Source organism: Bison bison, unplaced genomic scaffold (genome assembly GCF_000754665.1).
Source record: "Bison bison bison isolate TAMUID 2011002044 unplaced genomic scaffold, Bison_UMD1.0 scf7180017864330, whole genome shotgun sequence".
NCBI classification, from domain to species: Eukaryota; Metazoa; Chordata; class Mammalia; order Artiodactyla; family Bovidae; genus Bison; species Bison bison.
Window position 1 is genome coordinate 5,768,979 of NW_011494902.1, and position 21,539 is coordinate 5,790,517.

General features: G+C 39.1%; 1 protein-coding gene across 1 annotated transcript in view; it reads left to right on the top strand.

Moving 5' to 3' along the window:
• The window catches only part of THSD7B (thrombospondin, type I, domain containing 7B), a 724,891-nt gene that overhangs the window by 40,931 nt on the left and 662,421 nt on the right, over nt 1–21,539 (top strand). The window contains exon 4 of the mRNA XM_010853704.1: nt 11,689–11,858. Coding sequence (XP_010852006.1) covers nt 11,689–11,858 — 170 coding nt within the window. The remainder of the gene's footprint in view (nt 1–11,688; nt 11,859–21,539) is intronic.

Genomic DNA, 21,539 nt, shown 5'->3' on the forward strand with positions numbered 1-21,539 from the left:
CTTTTAATTTTGTGGCTGCAGTCACCATCTACAGTGATTTTGGAGCCCAAGAAAACAAAGTCTGTCACTGTTTCCATTGTTTCCCCATCTATTTGCCATGAAGTGATGGGACCAGATACCATGATCTTAGTTTTCTGTATGTTGAGTTTTAAGCCAACTTTTTCACTCTTCTCTTTCACTCTCACCAAGAGGCTTTTTAGTTCTTCACTTTCTGCCCTAAGGGTGGTGTCATCTTCATATCTGAGATTATTGATATTTCTCCCAGCAATCTTGATTCCAGCTGTGCTTCATCCAGCCAGGCATTTCACATGATATACTCTGCATATAAGATTTATCCAAGATTAATTTCTACTTTGAGCTTCATTTAATTGAACCTTCACATCAGAAAACAGGTCCTGACAAAAAGTTCATTGGAGGTTAACCTGGGCCTCTAGATCTGCTGTATAGAAATGTTACTGAGTATGACATTTTCTAAAAACCTTCTCAAATAGTGAATTTGTAGGAGATAGGAGTCTTAGAAAATTCACCGAATACCAACCAGTGTTCTCTAGGGAGAATGATGTGTTTACTAATGATTCTAGTTGGTGGTGGGGAGGAGCACACTTAAATAACAACAACAAAATTAACATTGGCTGACATTCTTATTTGTCTGAGATCTGAGCTGTGGCCTCTGCCTCAGGAAGGCATAAAGACTGTGTGTTAACTTTTGTTTCTAGTTTGACACCGGTGATTAAAATTCATTGTGAACAAGGGAAATAGAAACAAAAATCTCTTAGGGATCAAAAATATCCATTTCTCCTTTCCCAGAATTCATGAGCACTTCATATGTATCAAGAAATTCAATTCACCACCCTTCTCCTTAGTAGGAAAATGTCCTCTCTTGGAATGTCACTTGGTTTTACCCTTCTACCATCTTTGCTGTAGGAGATGTTTTCCTTTGTTCAATAAATATACTCTTAAACTCTTGCCATATGCCAAGCACTACATTAAATGTTTGGGATATCTCAGAAAATAGATTGGACAAAATTCCCTTCCTCTTATGGGACCTAAATTTTAGTGAAGATATACTAAATAAATGTAATAAATAAAATAAACTATATATTTTGTGTATGAAATATAGAAAAAATGAATCATTAGAACAGGGCAAAGATAGAGACTTCTGGAATGCTGTAATGGGGGTCAGCTCAGGTTATAGAATTAAAGAGTGTCATTAGAGAAACTTCCTTTGAACAAGCAGGATCAGGGACTGGGGTTTGGAGGAGGACTTGAAGGAAGTGAGGAAATTAGCGTTTCAGTTAATGAGAGGAAGAATATGTATTCTAAGAAGAGATGAGCTAGAGATGTGTTTACTTCCTACTTCCTCCAATAATAATACTGTTCACAATGGTTTTTAGTTGTATAGTTCAGGGGCTACTCTTTTCACTAGCTAGACTCCACTAATCAACATTTTCACTTGAACACTGTGAGTGCCAGTCCCTAAGGCATGAAAGCAGTTGTGACCAAGAAGAGCCCCTGCTAGAAGAGCTCCCTGACCCTGAACACTTTGGAGATTCCTTGAAGCATCGAGCATAAGTTAACCTGAAAGGCTGAGGCCAGCCTGTGTTAAGCTAATTTGGGAAAATTTATTTTTTTTTTAATTTAAATTTATTTATTTTAATTGGAGGCTAATTACTTTACAATATTGTATTGGTTCTGCCACACATCAACATGAATCCACCATGGGCGTACATGTGTTCCCCATCCTGAGCCCCCCTCCCACATCCCTCCCTGTACCATCCCTCTGGGTCATCCCAGTGTACCAGCCCCGAGGATCCTGTATCGAACTTTAGAACTACAGTTGCTACTTGAATAACCGGGGTTTGAAATGTGCAGGTCCTCCAAGACACAGACTTTTTTCAATAGTAAATAATACAGCACTACACAATCTGAGGGTGGTTGATTTCATGGATAAAGAACCTTGGATACAAAGGGTGGACTAACAGACCAAATTTTCTGACTATATGGAACATCATCACCCCTAACCTCTTATAGTTGTTCAAGAGTCAACTGTATAAGGGAGTTAGCAGTATAGCTTTAAGATCTTTGTGAGAGAAAGTGCTTAAGGCTACTTTCACAGAGTTGTACACGACTGAACAACTAACACACACTCATGTACACACACATATAGCCTTAAGTTTGTTTTCAAAAGGATGCTATTTTCCCATCTGTTTGCCATGAAGTGATGGGAACAGAGGCCATGACCTTCATTTTTTGAATGATGAGTTTTAAGCTAGCTTTTTCACTTTCCTCTTTCACTTTCATCAAGAGGCTCTTTAGCTCCTCTTCACTTTCTTCCATAAGGGTGATGCCATTTGCATATCTGAGGTTATTGATATTTCTCCCGGCAATCTTGATTCCAGCTTGTGCTTCTTCCAGTCCAGCGTTTTGCATGATGTACTCTGCGTATAAGTTAAATAAGCAGGGTGACAATACACAGCCTTGACATCCTCCTTTCCCAGTTTTGAACCTCTGGTTACTGGATAGCATAAGAAAAGGCAGAGGACACAGACAACTGGGACCTGACCTGATGCTACAACAGCTATGACTCCAGACCCTCTGTACTTTAAGCATAGAGCCTGTTCTGGCTGAACACACTGTAACAGACAAGAATACTGAAAAATGTCAGCATCTTTCTTGGAACTGACACCTTGGATGACCTACCAGCAACTTCCACAATCTCCCCAGGAGACAACAGCTTTCACACTGAAATGACTGTTGTATTTCTTAAATGTTAATTTAACATTTAAAATTTAATATAAGTATAAGACAGTGCTGTTAAAAGGTAACAGTGACCACTATAGAGTAAAACTTTTAAGAAGATCTCTAGGCAGACACTGTATGGCTGATATTTTACGTAGAGTGTGTGAATTACTGCCCAGAAAAAACAATTTCCTAAACATTGCTTCAACACTCTGGTCTGACACTGAAAAATATGGGGCCTCATAAACTGTCTCTCCTTACCTCTAGTATGTGTTAATTTATCTCTGTTTTGGGTAAACTAGAGATTCTTCGTAAAAGGTCTGTCTGTGCAGACTCTGAGAGGTCTATGTGGGTCTTCTACCCACTTTGATGTGCTTTTAAAACAATCTGCTGTGGCCAGGCTGTTCCTTCCTATTTTCTCTTTAAGGTATTTAACCTGATTTTAAGTTTTATAGATAAAGTTATTTTTCCTTGAGAAAACTCTGGGGATCAATTGATGACTTTTTTTTTTTTTAAGATGACTGTTAAAGCCAAGTAATGGTGCCAAGAGAAGGGATGGTGGATAAAAGTTGGCTTAGTATTTGGCTTCCTTTGCCCATTGGAATGAAGTGAGTGTTAGAAGAGGAATGTTGTGTCTTGAAGAGATGTTTGTTCAACACCTGCTTAGCCTTCACTGTGCTGATTGGTGGAAGACTCAGGAAATTTCAGTCTGTCTTACTGTATTGATTTTAAGAATCTTGTATAATACTCTCATTAAAAACTAGCACATCTTCAAACCTTGTAACTATGTTCTTTAAGAGTGTTTAATAGTTGGTAATGTTCCCATAACTCATCCCAAACATATGGATTTTTTGTTAGTTTTTTTTTTCTGCCTCTACTTCAGAGTGGGTAGCATCTATAAAAGTGCCTGGCTTAGAGTAAATGCTCAGCAGACAATGGATAGATCATCAAATGTAGGGCAGTTCCAGAACAATTTTATGCACAGGGTGCTTTATTCCATGCTGATACTTAATATGACATGTGTGAATAATTCAAGTCAGTTTGTATAACAGGCATCTGAAATTGGCTTCATAAAGAATATTCAATATGGACATCTCCCCAGGGAAGGAATGAACACACAGAACTTGTAAAGTGGTCCCCAGTGGCTGCCTTGCTTTTGCTAAGTGTGTCTGGATTTCCAGAAAAGAAGTTTCTGTCATCATTAGTTATAAGAGTAGGTTCAAGAAGGGTGAGAAATGAGACCACAATTAGTTAGTGTCAGTCAGTCTTGTCTGACTCTTTGTGACCCCTTAGGCTGTAGCCCACCAGGCTGCTCTGTCCATGGGATTTCCCAGGCAAGAATACTGGAGCGGGCTGCCATTTTTTCTCCAGAGGATCTTCCTGGCCCAGGGATTGAACCTGGGTCTCCCATATTGCCAGTGGATTCTTCATTTGTAAAAGTCTGACTTCTGGAAAAGAAGGGCACACACATTGCCTACCACATCTACTGATCTTTTCCCATTGATTGTCTACCATAGTAATACCTTGCACATACTAGAAGCTCAGTCAGTTCAGTTCGGTGCAGTCGCTCAGCCGTGTCCAACTCCTTGTGACCCCATGAATCGCAGCACGCCAGGCCTCCCTGTCCATCACCAACTCCCGGAGTTCACTCAACTAATGTCCATCAAGTCGGTGATGCTATCCAGCCATCTCATCCTCCAAATGAATTAATGAGTTCTTTAAGGAAGCTTTTTAAAATTGTTTTAATTAAGCAGCTTTTTTACAGCACTTGAGGAGTAAAGGAGTCATGACCTGGAACCTCAAGAGAATCTGTTTGGGAAAGAAATAGCAGTTTCAAAGAATCTGTAAATTGTTTCAGCAGAAGGAGACCGATGCCTTTTTATTGAGTCCATCTTTTATTGGTGCGTATTTTTTCATGAGTCCCTGTTGTTCCACTTTCAGTTCTCCTGGATGGAAGATTTGCTCCCCTGTTAGTGTAAGAAAGTTAACGTATTGCTAAGTGCTGTGCGTAGTGATAGAAATCTATTAATAATGCATACATGGAGTTTGACCGGCAAAGTCATCTGCCGAAGAGCAAAGAGCTTTGCACTTGAGAGTAGCTTACCATAATCAATAGTCCCACTCTATTCAATAAAAAATTACTAGAGCGTAAAACACATAAAGCTCGATCAGTTCTCTTTATTTTGGTTGTCTGTTCAGCAAAAAATGACAACTTACTTCTTTTCTAAATGCATTTACAATTTTAAAAGGACTACAGACATTATCATAAATTAGCCATGCTGCAGTACACGGATTTTTAATATACGCACATTTAATTTGAATATATTGTGCTAGGGTTTCAATTCCAAGAGTGTTTGCAAAGCTATATGTGCTTAGTCAAAACACGACCATTCACTAATGCAATTATTCTTTCAATCTGTCATTGTTAGATCACTGAAGATTCTATTCCATGTTGCTTTGCTTTAGATCTAAGCCTTTAGAAGGAGGAAAGAAATCCACACTCTGTAAGCAATTCTAAGCCTTCTGAAAGTGACAAAGCATGCATTCTAAAGGGCGAGCGTTGCTATAAAACTCTGATGGTCTTGCCATACTGCTGCTATTAAAATCAGTTTATGTCACCTTAGTAGGATGAAAGTCTTTTTAAAATAGTCACTAAATGTACGTACTTTTCTAATTTGACTTTGCTAATTTAGAATGTCTCTATTCCTTGCTTCAGAGCAATGCATTCATTCCTTACCCCTTCTAGCCTTCCCCCATAAATTTGGAGAATAGTTTGAGTACAGGTTTCCTAGGGTTAGACAATAGTACTCTCAGGAAGACAAGCTGGCTACCCAGAGGATAAGATTTCCAGGCCTTGGGGAGCTTTTTCTAATCCAGAAATTGTCTCCTCTATTTCTTTGTGGAAATGTGTATGCCCACCACTAGAGATTTCTTTCTTTGGTTTAATCTTGATTTCTTCTTGTAAATTGCATATACCTTTTCAGAATGATGAAATATTTAATAATAACTCTTAATATATGGAGCTTCCCAGGTGGCACAGATGGTAAAGAATTTGCCTGTCATTTCAGAAGACACAAAAGACCTGAGTTCGATCCCTGGGTCGGGAAGATTCCCTGGAGTAGGAAATGGCAACCCACTCCAGTATTCTTGCCTGGAAAATTCTATGAGTAGAGGAGCCAGGAAGGCTACAGTCCATGGGGTGGCAAAGAGTTGGACATGACTGAGCAAGCACACATGTGTAACTTAATAGTATCCTGTGAATACATTTATTGACCGTTTCCTAAGAGTAGACTTAAATTATGGGGGACATACGAAGAAATTGGCTAGTGAGTTCCAGGTGTGGGAGACAGCTTCAGAAAGCAGAGTATAGCAGTGAAATTCAGGTTTTATTCATTTACCTGATATCTGAGTTCTTGTCCCATTTCCTGGGCTGTTTCAGGTAAGAATTCAGTGCCAAGAAATTGTGCTACTAGTACTTGGGGCAACGTAATTTGGAATCATTCTTTTTTATTTATTTATTTTATATGGCTACACCTGGTCTCACTTGCGGCATACAGAATCTTTGGTCATGGCATGCAAACTCTTAGTTGAGGCATGAGGAAGCCAGTTCCCTGAAGAGGGGTTGAACCTGGAACCCCTGCATTGGGAGTACAGATGTTTAGCCACTGGACCACAAGGCAGGTTCCTGAAATTATTCCCCACTCCTCTCTTTCTCTCCCACTAGTGCTTAGTTGCTCAGTTGTGTCCGACTCTTTGCGATCCCATGGACTCTAGCCTGCCAGACTCCTCTGTCCTTGGGATTTTTCAGGCAAGAATATTGGAGCAGGTTGCCATTTCCTTCTCCAGGGGATCTTCCTGACCCAGGAATCAAACCTGCATCTCCTGTGTCTCCTGCTTTGAAGGCAGATTCTTTACCCACTGAGCCACTGGGGAAGTCTTCTCCTACCCACGTCTAATCATCAGAAGGCTGTCTCCACCTTCACAGAATATCCAGAGTCTGATCACTTCTCGTATTCACTGTGAGTGCCCCAGCTGAAGCCTTAGCAGCATGTTTCCTAGAGTAACAAATGCCTCTAAATTTATCTCCCTTTTTCCACTGCCCTGTAGTATGTCCTTCAGTCAGTGGCCAGGATGACTCTTTCACCCTCCTCAAAACTTGACAGTGGTTTCCTAGCACATTTGGAATAACACTCATAGTCCTCCCTCTGTAGCCTGGCCCCTGCCTGCCTCTCCCTCTTTCTCCCTCCTACCTTGACCTGCTTGTTCCAACCACACTGGCTCCTGAGGTTTCCTACAAAGCGCAAAGCACTCGCCTTCCCTGGGACCTTTGAGCATACTCTCCTCTAGAATGCTTCTTGTCCACCTCTTCTTGTGCCCACTGCTTTATTTTATTCAGCATTCTGCAGGCTTTCCTGATACAGTATTGAACTAGCTCTCCTCATCCATCTCTCTCTGATGGACATGTTATCTGATGCCGAATTCTGTTTTGGTTCATTTCTGTCTGTCTACCGCCCTAGAAGGTCATCTCTTCAGGGTCAGGGGCTTTGTCTTGATCATTGTTATTCTTTTCTATTGTCTGAATCCATCCTTGACATATAACTAGAGTTCAAGAATTACTTCTTAAAAGAAAAAAGGAATAAATGCATGGTTGATTAAGTGATTTGCTTACTATTGGGCAGGCTTATTTCTGTTCCTAGAGAGTCCTACTTTTAATTCCTTTCTGCCATCCATCTCGCATACATACCTTAGCATTGATTGAAATATTCTTAACACAAGTTATTTCCCTTGGGTATTCAGTATATAAGTGGCTGACAGTGTGACGTCTCACTAATGGTGAGGTCATTGGAATCATTTTCACATAAAAGATTGATGTCAGGTTTCCCTAACACTCATGGTAGCCAGGCAGCAAAATGGTGAGTTTGATTTCAGGGCCTTGAAAAGGTATTAGTCATCAGAAAATTGTCATTTCAGCATTTTGTGGGAACTTGAATTTTTACAGTTAGATACATTTATTGGGTTTATATTTTATTTTTCTCTTTAACTTGTTCTTATCTCCTGAAAATGCTAGAATTTGATCCTATGTGACCACAGTGTTCAAATTCTAACGGCGTGCTTTAGTCCATGGGGTCGCAAAGAGTCGATGGCTGAGTGACTTAACTAAACTGAACCTAACTGATGATATTCTCAACAAGTCTCTTTACAGACGTGTTGGGAAGACTATATGAAGTTTTACACCTAGATTGGTTAACGTGGTACTTGTAACAGACTTAGCGTGCAGAAGACTTTGATTGTTATTATTGCTTCAGGTGTATGTCATGATATCCTAGAAGCCTTAATAAATGAATGCCTTGTCTCTGCTGTTCAGTCAGGCCATGTGACAAGACAAATGGATCCATTCATGAGGGGCTACATTCATGAGGGGCTACATTCATGAGGGGCTACGTCCATGAGGGGCTATGAGGATCGACTAATTGGTTTCATGTCATGGCCGTTTACTTTACTTGAGGCATTTGTATAGTTGGTTTCAAAGTGTTCTTTATCGACAAGAGGCAGGATCTTGGCCTTTGAGACACTTCCTATTTCTCTCTTAAGCAGAAGGACAAAGTAAGGCTTGAAAGGCAGCAGAGTTGGGAGAGAAAGGGTGGAAAGGCCTGGTCTTTGATGTGGACTTGGACATTAAAGAGAATGTCCTTGGCAATCAGGAAGCCAAGTTGTCCAGAGGCTGGAGGGCTATTCCTGTCACAGCCTCTGAGGGAGATAACAGGCAACATTTAGCTGAGAAGACTCCTTTGATTTCTTATTCTGTCAGATCCTAGAGACAATTTCCCAGGTTGGATGAGTTCAGAATGTTCAGTTTTCCTGGCTTCCAGGTGATTTGTGACTGAACATACTGCATTTGAAAAAAAAATAAAAATAAAAAGGCAAAGACTATGAAAAGACCGGCATGTTAAAAAGGAATATAGAAGTCCTTCACTAATGTGCTTTTTCCTTTGCCTCTTGCTAGGTTGGTGTTTTCTCTGAGGTGGTAAGCAATAGCAATCATGATAAATGTCTACTTCTTTTTTCTTTTTTTTTAAGAATTTGTTGTTTGCCAGTGAATGGAGTTTGGGTGTTTTTGGTTAAAGAGCTACAAACAGGGTTTTTGTTACTTTATAGAAAACCATAGTCATTAAACTTTTCATTTATCTCTAAAATGACTCCCAAAATTCCTCCATTGCTAATTCTTATAGGGTCATGATAAATTAATTGAAAAAGCAGTTTATGCAGCATGGCCCATTCCTTTCAAACAAGTGAACAAATTGCTGTGACTTGCTATAATTCTAAATGCTCTAAGTTTCTTTTATGTTCTTTACTGAATTTTGATTCTTGGAGGTAAGACTATGGCATTCCTGGATCCCTAATATTAACTTCTGATAAAATCAATTAAGTTCTCATAAGTACAATGTTGGGGGTGTGTGTGTGTGTGTGTTTTCTATGTCAGCAGGAGACCAAAAAACAGGTGTAAAAGGATGTAAAAAAGGGAATTAGCATTTACTGAACATTTGTTATGTGCTTTGATCCACATTCAGTGTTATTACCCTTATTTTACAGTTAGGAAAATAGAACTGAGCCAAAGTCACATGACTAGTAAGTGGAAAGGCTCAGATTCAAACCATGTCTGTTTGATTCCAAAGCATGCTTGTCGTCCACACCTTACTGCACCTTTTCCCCACCTTATTTGCTATAGGAGCCTTAGGGTAGAACTGCTCTGACCTCCTTAACAGCTAGAGAGCCCTTTTAGGCAATCAGTGCGGGGAGAGGATTTGAAATGAGAATGTGGTAACTGTCCAATTAACCCACCCCTACCACACTGTGCCTTGCCTTAGAGTCCAGAGACAAGAGAACTTACCTGTGCCCTGAGACTCAGAGACACAAGAGACAAGCCTTCTGCCTGAGTGACCATGGAGTCTAGGTGACCCCTCTGTCTAGTGAGGAGAAAGAGCTTTGGATCATCACCTCTGGAGAAGAACCGTCTCTGGGAAGACTTAGACTTTCCTCCATCTTTCATGCCCAGGAATTAGAAACATGTTATTGTCTATATTCACCTAGTGTAAGCAGGACTTAGCTCGACACTTCAGACTCTTGTCCAGCTCTCTGACTGATTTTCACTTGGAAAACCCTGTGAAAATGAAGTAGTGAGGCAAAGGGAGCAGAATCCTGTTACTACAAACCCCACAGGATTATCCAAATTCTTTTACTACAAAGGGCTTTTCACAAGACTGATGAGCCTCAGCTTTCAAGCTTTTTAGAATGAAAACCCTCCTTGTCTAGGGCTTTGCTCACTCTTAGGTACTTCAGAGATTTGCTTCCTGATTTTGATGTCTGTTACTTGATTTCAGTTTTACTCTAGTTTTTATAAGGCCAGGGCCTTGGTGAGGCGTGTTTATTTTTTAGTACTATTTTTTTTCTTTGAACAATCCCCAAACTGAGAAATTTTTCCTAAAATATGAAATGGGACAGCAGAGATGAGAATGTTCTTATATTTGGCTTGTTACTTCAGTACCTAAGGAATCTTCTGATATTTATGTGAATTCTGTTGGGTTATTGTAATCCTATGGGCTTTAGGAATGCTCTCATAAACCACAAAAGTAGATTCTGTCTGAAACCTACTTTTGCATTCTCTAGGTATGAATGTAGTATTATTATCATTGTTTTATTTTCTGTAAGTTGTGCAGAAGCTTCATCATGCCTTCCCCCTTCTTTGTGTGTGCATGTGTCTATCGCTGTGTATCTCAATCAGTTGTAAACCAAGAAGACATTCTAAGTCAGTATAACAATGGCATGTCTGTAAATGTGTGAAAAAAAGAAAAACAACTCACCAATTAAATACAGTGGTACATAGAAGCTGAGCATCAAAGAATTGATGCTTTTGAACTGTGGTGTTGGAGAAGACTTTTGAGAGTCCCTTGGACAGCAAGGATATCAAAGCAGTCAAACCTAATGGAAATCAGTCCTGAATATTCATTAGAAGAACTGATGCTGAAGCTGAAGCTCCAATACTTTGGCCACCTGATTCAAAGAACTGATTCACTGGAAAAGACCCTGATGCTGGGAAAGACTGAAGGCAGGAAGAGAAGGGGATGACAGAGGATGAAATGATTGGATGACATCACTGACTCGATGGACATGAGTTTGAGCAAGCTCCAGGAGCTGGTGTTGGACAGGGAAGCCTGGTGTGCTGCAGTCCATGGGGTCACAAAGAATTGAACACGACTGAGTGACTGAACTGAACTGAACTGATGGTGAACTCATTTTTAATACATATACCTTTATTCAAATGGGGTCGAATTGATAGAAATACCTGTATCAATAAGGTTGACAAGTTGGAGGTAGTCTCTGTTCATTTAAAATAATATACTCAAACATTCATACACTGTCCTACTAATTAAAAAAGAAAGCTCAACTTTCACACAAAGTCATCTAAAAGTTTGTGGAATTAAACCCCATGATGAGTTCACCTGCTAGAATTAAGCTCATTTAGTTTCCAGCTCCTTCCTCTAATTTTTTTGGCCATGCTGCGTGGCATGTGGGATCTTAGTTCCCCAGCTATGGATCAAACCCACACCTGTTGCATTAGAAGCATAGAGTATTAATCACTGGACTACCAGGGTCTTTTCTCTGATTCTTTATTCTCTTAGAACTTTAAGTCTGAGACATCTCTACTATTTACCCATATTTTCCTTCATTCAGTCTTCTGGTCCTGTGCTATTAGCATGATAGATTGCCTACTTTTTCTCAAGGAAATAAAAGAGGTTTAGTATTCAAAGCTGGTAAATGTCTTTATCCATAGGCGACGATTTGATACTAGAAAGAGAGATGATTACATACATTTGATGTCAATAAGTTTCCTGTGGAATTCTGTGTTTTCCTTACTTCTTCTTCTTCTTTTAAACAAATCACACCAAACAGGTATTCCTGGAAGACCTCTGAATGGAAAGAATGCCAAGTCTCTCTCCTTCTCGAGCAGCAGTACCTCCACTGGCATGAGACGGGACCCATTTGTGGAGGTGGGATCCAGACCCGAGAGGTGTACTGTGCCCAGAGCACACCAGCATCCACAGCGCAGAGGGCCAAGGAAGGTAGGCAGCCAGTACTGGGGCCAGAGTCTGCTGCTGACTGGAATGGAAATGCATTCCAATACCACCTCCTCATATTCTCCTTGGTATAATGGACCTTCAGCATTCACAAATGTAAAATTTTATTGCCTATTTGCCAACTATCCTTAAGTTCTGCTACTTGCAATAGTTAGGAATAGTTAAAAATTACTAGTGATAATAATTTCCTCATTGGAAGGGATCATTGTGAAAATTAAATGAGAAAATAGACCTAAGATCAGGAACAGAAGTGAATGCAGCATGCTAAGGGGCTAGTATGCTGGAGTCAGCCAGTTGGCAAAGAAGTAGTAACAGTCTTTTTCTTTTTTTCTATAAGAGAGGTTTTTTTGTGAATGTGCGAACTTCTACGGACATATCATTTTCAGATATCAAGGATCTATTGTCTTATTGCCAGAGTTTAAATAATAAGAGAACAATAAGGAAGAAAGTGGGGGAGGAAAAACAACTTTGTCCATGGTATGCTCTCATTAGGTGTATACAGTCCTTTTGTTTCAGAGTTTGGCATGGTGATAACATATAAGAACTGAAAAACTGGCCCAGATTTACTTAAGTCAATGGATTGAAAAGCCAAGAGTATGCAGTAATGCTTCCAGTCTAGAAAAAATATACGGTCTGTACCAGACACATTGGAGGGGCACTTAGCAGTGCCCGCTATAGAAGTGGTCAAGATGGAAATGCTTCCTTGAGAATGTGCATGTACGTTTCTCTACTGTCCAACTTGGTTAGGGAGAGAGATGTGAGCTTTCTTATTGTGGAGATATATCCGTTTTATCCTGTGACATTTTTCACCAGGTGCCTTTTTTTGTGACATGGCCTCTCATCATTTCAGAGGCCATGACCATAGCCTTCTATGATTCACTGCATGACTAATAGAGGGGTCATCCTTACAGACTCCTTAGAATTTGCTTCAACAATTGAAGTTACAGTGCTGCATTTATAGGGCTAGAATTATTTAATAGGTGAATTTTTTTCCTTCTCTAATGTCTCTTTTGGAAAGTGAAAATTTACACACTTTCTCTTCCAGGATAGACATGACTATGCTTACTTTTCTAAATTTGGAGGAATAGAATTTAGATTAAAAAAATTCAAATTTTTCTTTCAGACATTGCTGATCTTTCTATTTCACTTTCTCTTTCTTCTCCTTTACTGTTGTCTACAGTAATAGGGGCTTCAGGGGTCAAAACATATATAAAATTTTTTTAGAATTGATATATTATGATTATTTTCAGCTTCAACATTGAATCTTCTATTGACATCTTCCTAAAGTTTCTTTAGTAAAAATAGCTTTCTTATCTTATGGATCAACTATTTCTAAAGTTTTTTTCAACCTTAGTCTTTCCAGCTTTCTTAATGGAAACATGCTGGGCAGGCAGTTTGTAATTAGGAGGAAATTGGAAGGATGGTGTTCTAGGGTTGGGAATCATATGCTATATGTTGGGAAATGTTAAGTAGAGGAAGGATGTTAAGTGCACATTTAGCAGCCTGTTAAGCCCCAGGACAATATTCTTCAAGCACCTAGAAAAGAGGAAAAAATCTTAGGACAAGGCATACTTCTAAATTAATACTTTGGTTCACATGGAAACAGAAAGTGATTAGAAAGCCTAAGCTTGGTAACCCAGGTCTTGGGGGGTGGTTGGTGGAGGTGCTTAGATGTGGGGACAAGATACATACCCATGGATGTATATGATGAAACTATGTTCTTGTCGAAATTTGAGTAAAGTAGTCAAACTGTTGCTGATTGGAAAATACAGGACAGCCACATTGGATTATAGGCATGGTATAGTTTACTACTTATATTTGTAGTCATTAACAAAGGTCTGATTTTGCTGTTGTGTGGACGTGAACCAAAAATATCATTTATTAGTTTTGTTTCTTATAAATGCTTTCATTTTCTACTATTACCATTTATGGGTTGTTGTTTAGTCACTAAGTTGTGTCTGACTCTTTTGCGACCCCGTGGACTATAGCCCACTAGGCCCCTCTATCCATGGGATATCTCAGGTAAGAATACTGAAGTGGGTTGCCATTTCCTCCAGGGGATCGTCCTGACCCAGGTATCCAACCTGTGTCTCCTGTTTGGCAGGCTTATTCTTTACCACAGAGCCAAGTGGGAAGCCTGTCATTTATGGATATACCTTGACAAATCTGGCAATGTGAAAATTTCTTCTTGGCTCAAGTGAAATACAAGAAAACAATTGAATTGCAACTATGAGAGACCAAAGAGTATGTTTGCCTAATTAAAGAGGCATAATTTAAATATTTCTAACCTTTCTGCTAATGCAGTAACAAAGGCCAAACTTTGGTAACTTTTTTTTTTTACATTTCCATTTTTGTGAAGATCAGCTTTTTTGTTTGTTTGTTTGTTTTTTTCCCTATTATTGTGTCAGATTTTGTTTTGAAGGGAGAGAGACATTTAATAGCATTGACTTTGGTAAACTTTTCTCAGTCACACTTGACTTTCCCACCAAGTTAAGTTTACCTTTGGCTATAGAATATTCTGTTTACTTTCTGGAGTGGAATTTCTGGATTCTTCTTCCTTGGAAATCCCACCATCCACTGTTAACTAGCTGCTCTGCATTCCAAGAACCTGATCTTAGAGGAACCTACAATTTTCAATAAATAAATAAATAAGGTTTATTTCCAGGATCTCTCATGAGATAAGATGCAATAGAATTTCTAAATACCAGAAGAAAAAAAAAATTGAAAGGACTACTAATTCTCTCCCAAGGTCCTCCGAGTCTCATTCTGGCTGGTGAGGCTGAATTAGGATCTCAGTGCAGTTCTGCTGCCAACTTATTCTTGTTGATACCCAATTCTCCATTTGACCTCAGTTCATTGTATGTGTAGTAGTATAATATGGCGTATTTACCTGGTTCTGCTATTCATTGACCATGTGGTATTTTAATTGCAGCAAAATTAATGCTGTAATATTGAATATGAGAAGTGTTGCTAGTAATAGTTACAAGCCAAGCCAATAGTAATAGACAAGTCAATGTGTGAATCAAACTATAGCAGAATATTTATGATTTTGTTTACCAGTTGCTATTGTAGTAGAGAAAATTGTATTTCTCTTTTATAATTCAGAAGCACCTGCCAGAGTGATGCTTGCCTATAAATCTAAACACTTGGATTCGTTGAAACCATTTTATTCTTGCCCCTTTCTAAGGTGAAATTAAAACCACTCAGCCTACATTCAAGAGTCATTTCTCAGGTGGTAAAATGTTGAAACAATGGACATACCATCATTAATCTAATAGAAAGAGGGAAAAATGTATTTCATTCAAGAGAGTGTAGCCTAGAGATTGGCATATCAACAAATGCAGGTTGAAATAACATAGAGATATAATGTATTTATATGGTGAATAAAACAAAACAGAAACCTAAAAGCTAAAAAAGAAAGACTGGAAAAAGATACTGGTGTGGTGGCAGTTAAAGCAGAATATTACCTAGATATTTTCCCATCTTTTAGATTTATTATTTGCCATTAAACAGACTCAACTACTTCAGAACGGACACACTTTAGCTTTTAATTGTTAAGTATATTTACTTGACCACTCCACACCAGTTAAGAGCAAATAGTTCTTGAGTCCTATGTCTTTATGAAGCTAGGCCCAGAGTTGGCATTAAGGCAGTACATGATATGTCATAGTTTTAAATATGCTGGTTTGCTGAGTAAAAAAATGGATGACAGTCACACATACGTTGTTGTTGTTTTTTTTTCCCCAAATGATTTGTTATGTACTAGCTATATTTTAGGGCCTGTCCTAGACGCAGGAATTATAAAGATGCCTCATTAACTTATAGTCTTTTAATTGTGACAACAGTTGTACTAACAATTATGCTATAGTGTCTTAGGTTGTGTATTTCAGTAATCTTGTATAATATGTTGTTGTTGTTCAATTGCTCAGTTATGTCCAACTCTTTGCAACCCTCATGGATTGCAGCATGCTAGGCTGTCAATATATATGTGTGTATACGTGTATATATATGTTTATGCATATGTTATATATATGATGTTGTTGTTTAGTCACCAATGCATATCCAACTCTTCTGCTACCCTATGGATTATAGTCTGCCAGGCTCCTCAGTCTGTGAGATTTCCCAGTCAAGAATACTGGAATGGGTTGCCATTTCCTTCACCTGGAGATATTCTCAACCTAGGAATTGAACCTGGGCCTCCTGCACTGCAGGCAGATTATTGCTGAGCAAGCCCCATATATATGGCATAGTTAGAACCATTTAATGATGCCTGACATTAATCTTCACAATGCAGATGATGCTTAGAGAGAGTTTGGAGAATCAACAGAAGAAAGTACTCAAAGTCAAGACTGGGAGAACAGATGAAAATATGTAGAAGTGTTTATAGTCAACAGTGGCATGTGAACTGTTATAAGGGGAGCATAGGAAGTTAGATAACACTTAAAAACTAGGCTCTGAGAAGAACATTACATAATGATTAAGGTATCATTCCAAGACGAAGATACAGCAGTGTATATGCATGCAACATAGGTACACCTGAATACATAAAGCGAATAACAACAGACATAAAGGGAGTAATTGACAGAAACATATTAATAGTTGAGGACTTTAAGATCCCACTTACACGAATGGACAGCTCAGACAGAAAATCAGTAAGGAGACACTGACCTTAAATAACACATTAGACCAATGGACTTAATAGATATTAGTAGATCTATAGAGCATCCAGTCCCAAAACAGCAAAAAACAAACAAAAACATTCCTTTCAAGTGTACATTGAGCACTTAAGCAGGATAGATCACATGCTAGGGAATAAAATATCTCATTAAATTCAAGAACATTAGAGTAATATCATGCATCTTTTCTGGCCACAAAGATATGACTCTATAAATCAACTACAAGAAACAAAAATTCAGAAAATATAAAGACATGGAGGTTAAATAATGTGCTACTGAATAGCCACTGAAAAAATAAGAAATAAAAAATACTTGGAAACAAATGAAAACAAATAAACTAAAAAACACAATGATCTGACACCTATGGGACACAGCAAAAGCAGTTCTGAGAGAGAAATTTGTGGGAATTGTGAGTCTATGTCAGCTATTTGTAAGGCCTCCTCTGACAACCACGTTGCCTTCTTGCATTTCTTTTTCTTGGGGATGGTTTTGGTCACCACCTCCTGTACAATGTTCTGAAGCTCTGTCCGTAGTTCTTCAGGCACTCCGTCTACCAGATCGAGTCCCTTGAATCTATTCATCACCTCTACTGTATAATCATAAAGTATTTGATTTAGGTCATACCTGAATGGCCTAGTGGCTTTCCCTACTTTTTTCAATAAGTCTGAATTTTGCAACAAGATGCTGATGATCTGAGCCACAGATCTTGTTTTTGCTGACTGTATAGAGCTTCTACATCTTTGGCTGCCAAGAACATAATCAATGTGACTTCGGTGCTGGCCATCTGGTGATGTCCATGTGTAGAGTCATCTCCTGTGTTGTTGGAAGAGAGTGTTTGCCATGACCAGTGCATTCTCTTGGCACAATTGTTAGCCTTTGCCTTGCTTCATTTTGTCCTCCAAGGCCGAACTTTTCTGTTACTCCAGGTATCTCTCGACTTCCTACTTTTGCATTTCAGTCCCTTGTGATGAAAAGGGACATCATTTTTTGGTGTTAATTCTTGGAAGTCTTGTCGGTCTTCATAGAACTATTCAACTTCAGCTTCTTCAGCATTATTAGTTGGCACATAGATTTGGATTACTGTGATGTTGAATAGTTTGCCGTGGAAACAAACTGAGATCATTCTGTCGTTTTTGAGATTGCAGCCAAGTGCTGCATTTCAGACTCTTTTGTTGACTATGAGGTCTACTCCATTCCTTCTAAGGGATTCTTGCCCACAGTAGGAGATATAATGGTCATCTGAGTTAAATCCACCCATTCCTGTCCATTTGAGTTCGCTGATTCCTAGAATGTCAATGTTTACTCTTGCTGTCTCATTTGACCACATCCAATTTACCTTGAATTATGGGCCTAGCATTCCAGATTCCTATGCAATATTATTCTTTATAGCTTCAAACTTTACTTTCACTACCAGATGAAACCAAACTGGGTGTTTCCACTTCGGTCAGCCTCTTCATTCTTTCTGTAGCTCTTTCTCTGCTCTTCCCCAGTAGTATATTGACCATCTACTGACTTGGGAGAGGGGTCATCTTTCAGTGTCATATTTTTACCTTTTCCTACTGTTCATTGGATTCTCAAGGCAAGAATAATGAAGTGCTTTGCCATTCCCTTCTCCAGCAGACTATGATATGTCAGGCCCTAACTAGCAGAGACATGGCCTTCAGCCACTTAATGTAGCTGGATGACACGCCTGGTGCCCTGGTTGTCCCATACTGGTCCTTGTTAAGCATGTAAACCTTCATTTTCCATCGCGTATCGGTCAGTGTGTGCCCAAGGGTGGAGGCAAAGGCCCTGCTGGAGTGGGTGGGAAGGGGGTCTGGGGAAGGGTGAAACTAATGTTGGAGGATGCCCGGGAGCAGAGGGTATCCTGGCCTCACCACTGCCTCTGTCGCCTACTGAATGCAGAGTTCCAGACAATAGCAAGGATAGATAAAGATAGATAAGAAAGCCTCCTTAAGTGAACAGTGCAAAGAAACAGAGGAAAACAGTAGAATGGGAAAGACTAGAGATCTCTTTAATAAAATTGGAGATACCAAGGGAACATTTCATACAAAGATAGGCACAGTTAAGGACAAAAACAGCAAGTACATAACAGAAGTAGAAGAGATTAAGAAAAGTTGGGCATTTCTCTAAAGAAGGCATACAGATGGCTAACAAACACATGAAAAGATGCTCAACATCACTCATTATCAGAGAAATGCAAATCAAAACCACAATGAGGTATCATTTCACGCCAGTCAGAATGGCTGCGATCCAAAAGTCTACAAGCAGTAAATACTGGAGAGGGTGTGGAGAAAAGGGAACCCTCTTACACTGTTGGTGGGAATACAAACTAGCACAGCCACTATGGAGAACAGTGTGGAGATTCCTTAAAAAACTGGAGATAGAACTGCCTTATGACCCAGCAATCCCACTGCTGGGCATACACACTGAGGAAACCAGAAGGGAAAGAGACACGTGTACCCCGATGTTCATTGCAGCACTGTTTATAATAGCCAGGACATGGAAGCAACCTAGATGTCCATCAGCAGATGAATGGATAAGAAAGCAGTGGTACATATACACAATGGAGTATTACTCAGCCATTAAAAGGAATACATTTGAATCAGTTCCAATGAGGTGAATGAAATTGGAGCCTATTATACAGAGTGAAGTAAGCCAGAAAGAAAAACACCAATACCATATACTAACACATATATATGGAATTTAGAAAGATGGTAATGATAACCCTGTATGCAAGACAGCAAAAGAGACACAGATGTATAGAACAGTCTTTTGGACTGTGTGGGAGAGGGAGGTGGGGGGATGATTTGGGAGAATGGCATTGAAACATGTATAATTTCATATATGAAATGAATCGCCAGTCCAGGTTCGATGCATGATACTGGTTGCTTGAGGCTTTGTACACTGGGATGACCCAGAGGGATGGTACAGGGAGGGAGGAGGGAAGGGGGTTCAGGATGGGGAACATGTGTATACCCGTGGTGGATTCATGTTGATGTATGGCAAAACCAATACAATATTGTAAAGTAATTAACCTCCAATTGAAATAAATAAATTTATATTTAAAAAAAAGTTGGCAAGAATAAACTGAAGAACTGTACAAAAAAGCTCTTAATAACCCAGATGACCACGATAGTATGGTCACCCACATAAAGCCAGACATCCTGGAGTGTGAAGTCAAGTGGGCCTTAGGAAGCATTACTACGAACAAAGTTAGTGGAGGGTATGGTATTTCAGCTGAGCTATTTCAAGTCCTAAAAGATGATGCTGTTAAAGCACTGCACTCATGCCAGCAATTTGGAAAACTAACAGTGGTCTCAGGACTGGAAAAAGTCAGTTTTCATTCTAATCCCAAAGAAAAGTAATACCAAAAAATGTTCAAATTACCATACAAATTGTACTCATTTCACATACTAGCAAGATTATGTTCAAAATTCTTCAAACTAGGTTTCAGCAGCATGTGAACTGAGAACTTCTAGATGTACTTCTTAGAAGAAAATATAGGCAGAACACTCTTTGACATAAATCATAGCAATATTTTTGTGTCTGTCTTCTAAGGCAAAAATAAACATAAAAGCAAAAATAGGACTTCCCTGGCAGTCCAGTGGTTAAAACTTTGCCTACCAGTGCAGGGGGTACAGATTTGATTCCCGGTTGGGAAACTGGGATCTCACAGCCCTTGTGGCCAAAAATCCAAAACATATAAGAAGAAGAAGGAATATTGAAACAAATTCATTTACATTTTAAAAAAATTGTCCACAAAAAGTCTTTAAAAAAAATAAAAGGAAAAATAAATGGGACCACATTAAATTTAATAGTTTTTGCACAGCAAAGGAAACCATCAGTGAAATAAAAAGCCAGCCTGCTGAATTGGAAAAAATATGTGCAAATGATGTGAACAATGAGGGGTTAATATCTAAAATATATAAGCAGCTTGTACAACATGACTTCAAAAAAAATAAATCATCCAATTAAAAAATAGAAGACCTGAATAGACACTTTTCCAAAGGAGGCATACAAATGGCCGAGAGACACATGATAAGATGCACAACATCATTAATCATCAGAGAAGTACAAATCAAAACCACAATGAGATTACCCTCATACCTGTCAGAATGACCATAGTCAAAAAGACCAGAGATAACAAATATTGGCTAAGATTTAGAGAAAAGGGAACCCTCATACACTCTTGATGGGAGTGTAAATTGGTACAGCTTCTGTGGCAAGCAACATTGAAGCTTCTCAGAAAACGAAAAATAGAACAAACCTAAGATCCAGCTATTTCACTCCTGGGTATATATCTGAAGAAAGCAAAACACTATATTAAAAAGATATATGCATGTCAATGTTCATTGTGCATTATTTATAACAGCCAAGTTATGAAATCAACCTAAAAGTTCATCAAGTGTATGAGTGAATAAAGAAGATTTATACATTTATACAATGAAATACTTTTCAGCCATAAAAAAAAAATGAAAACTTTCTGTTTGTAGAAACATGGGTGGATTTGGAGAATATTATATTTATTGAAATAAATCAGGGAAAGACAAATAGTGTATGATGTTATATGTGGAATATAAACTATAAAACAAATGGATGAATATAAAAAACATAAAGAGACTCAGATATTGAAAACAGCTTAATAGTGGGGAGAGGCACTATCAGATCAGATCAGTCGCTCAGTTGTGTCCGACTCTTTGCGACCCCATGAATCGCAGCACGCCAGGCCTCCCTGTCCATCACCAACGCCTGGAGTTCACTCAGACTCACGTCCGTCAAGTCAGTGATGCCATCCAGCCATCTCATCCTCTGTCGTCCCCTTCTCCTCCTGCCCCCAATCCCTCCCAGCATCAGAGTCTTTTCCAATGAGTCAACTCTTCGCATGAGGGGGCCAAAGTACTGGAGTTTCAGCTTTAGCATCATTCCTTCCAAAGAAATGCCAGGGCTGATCTCCTTCAGAATGGACAGGTTGGATCTCCTTGCAGTC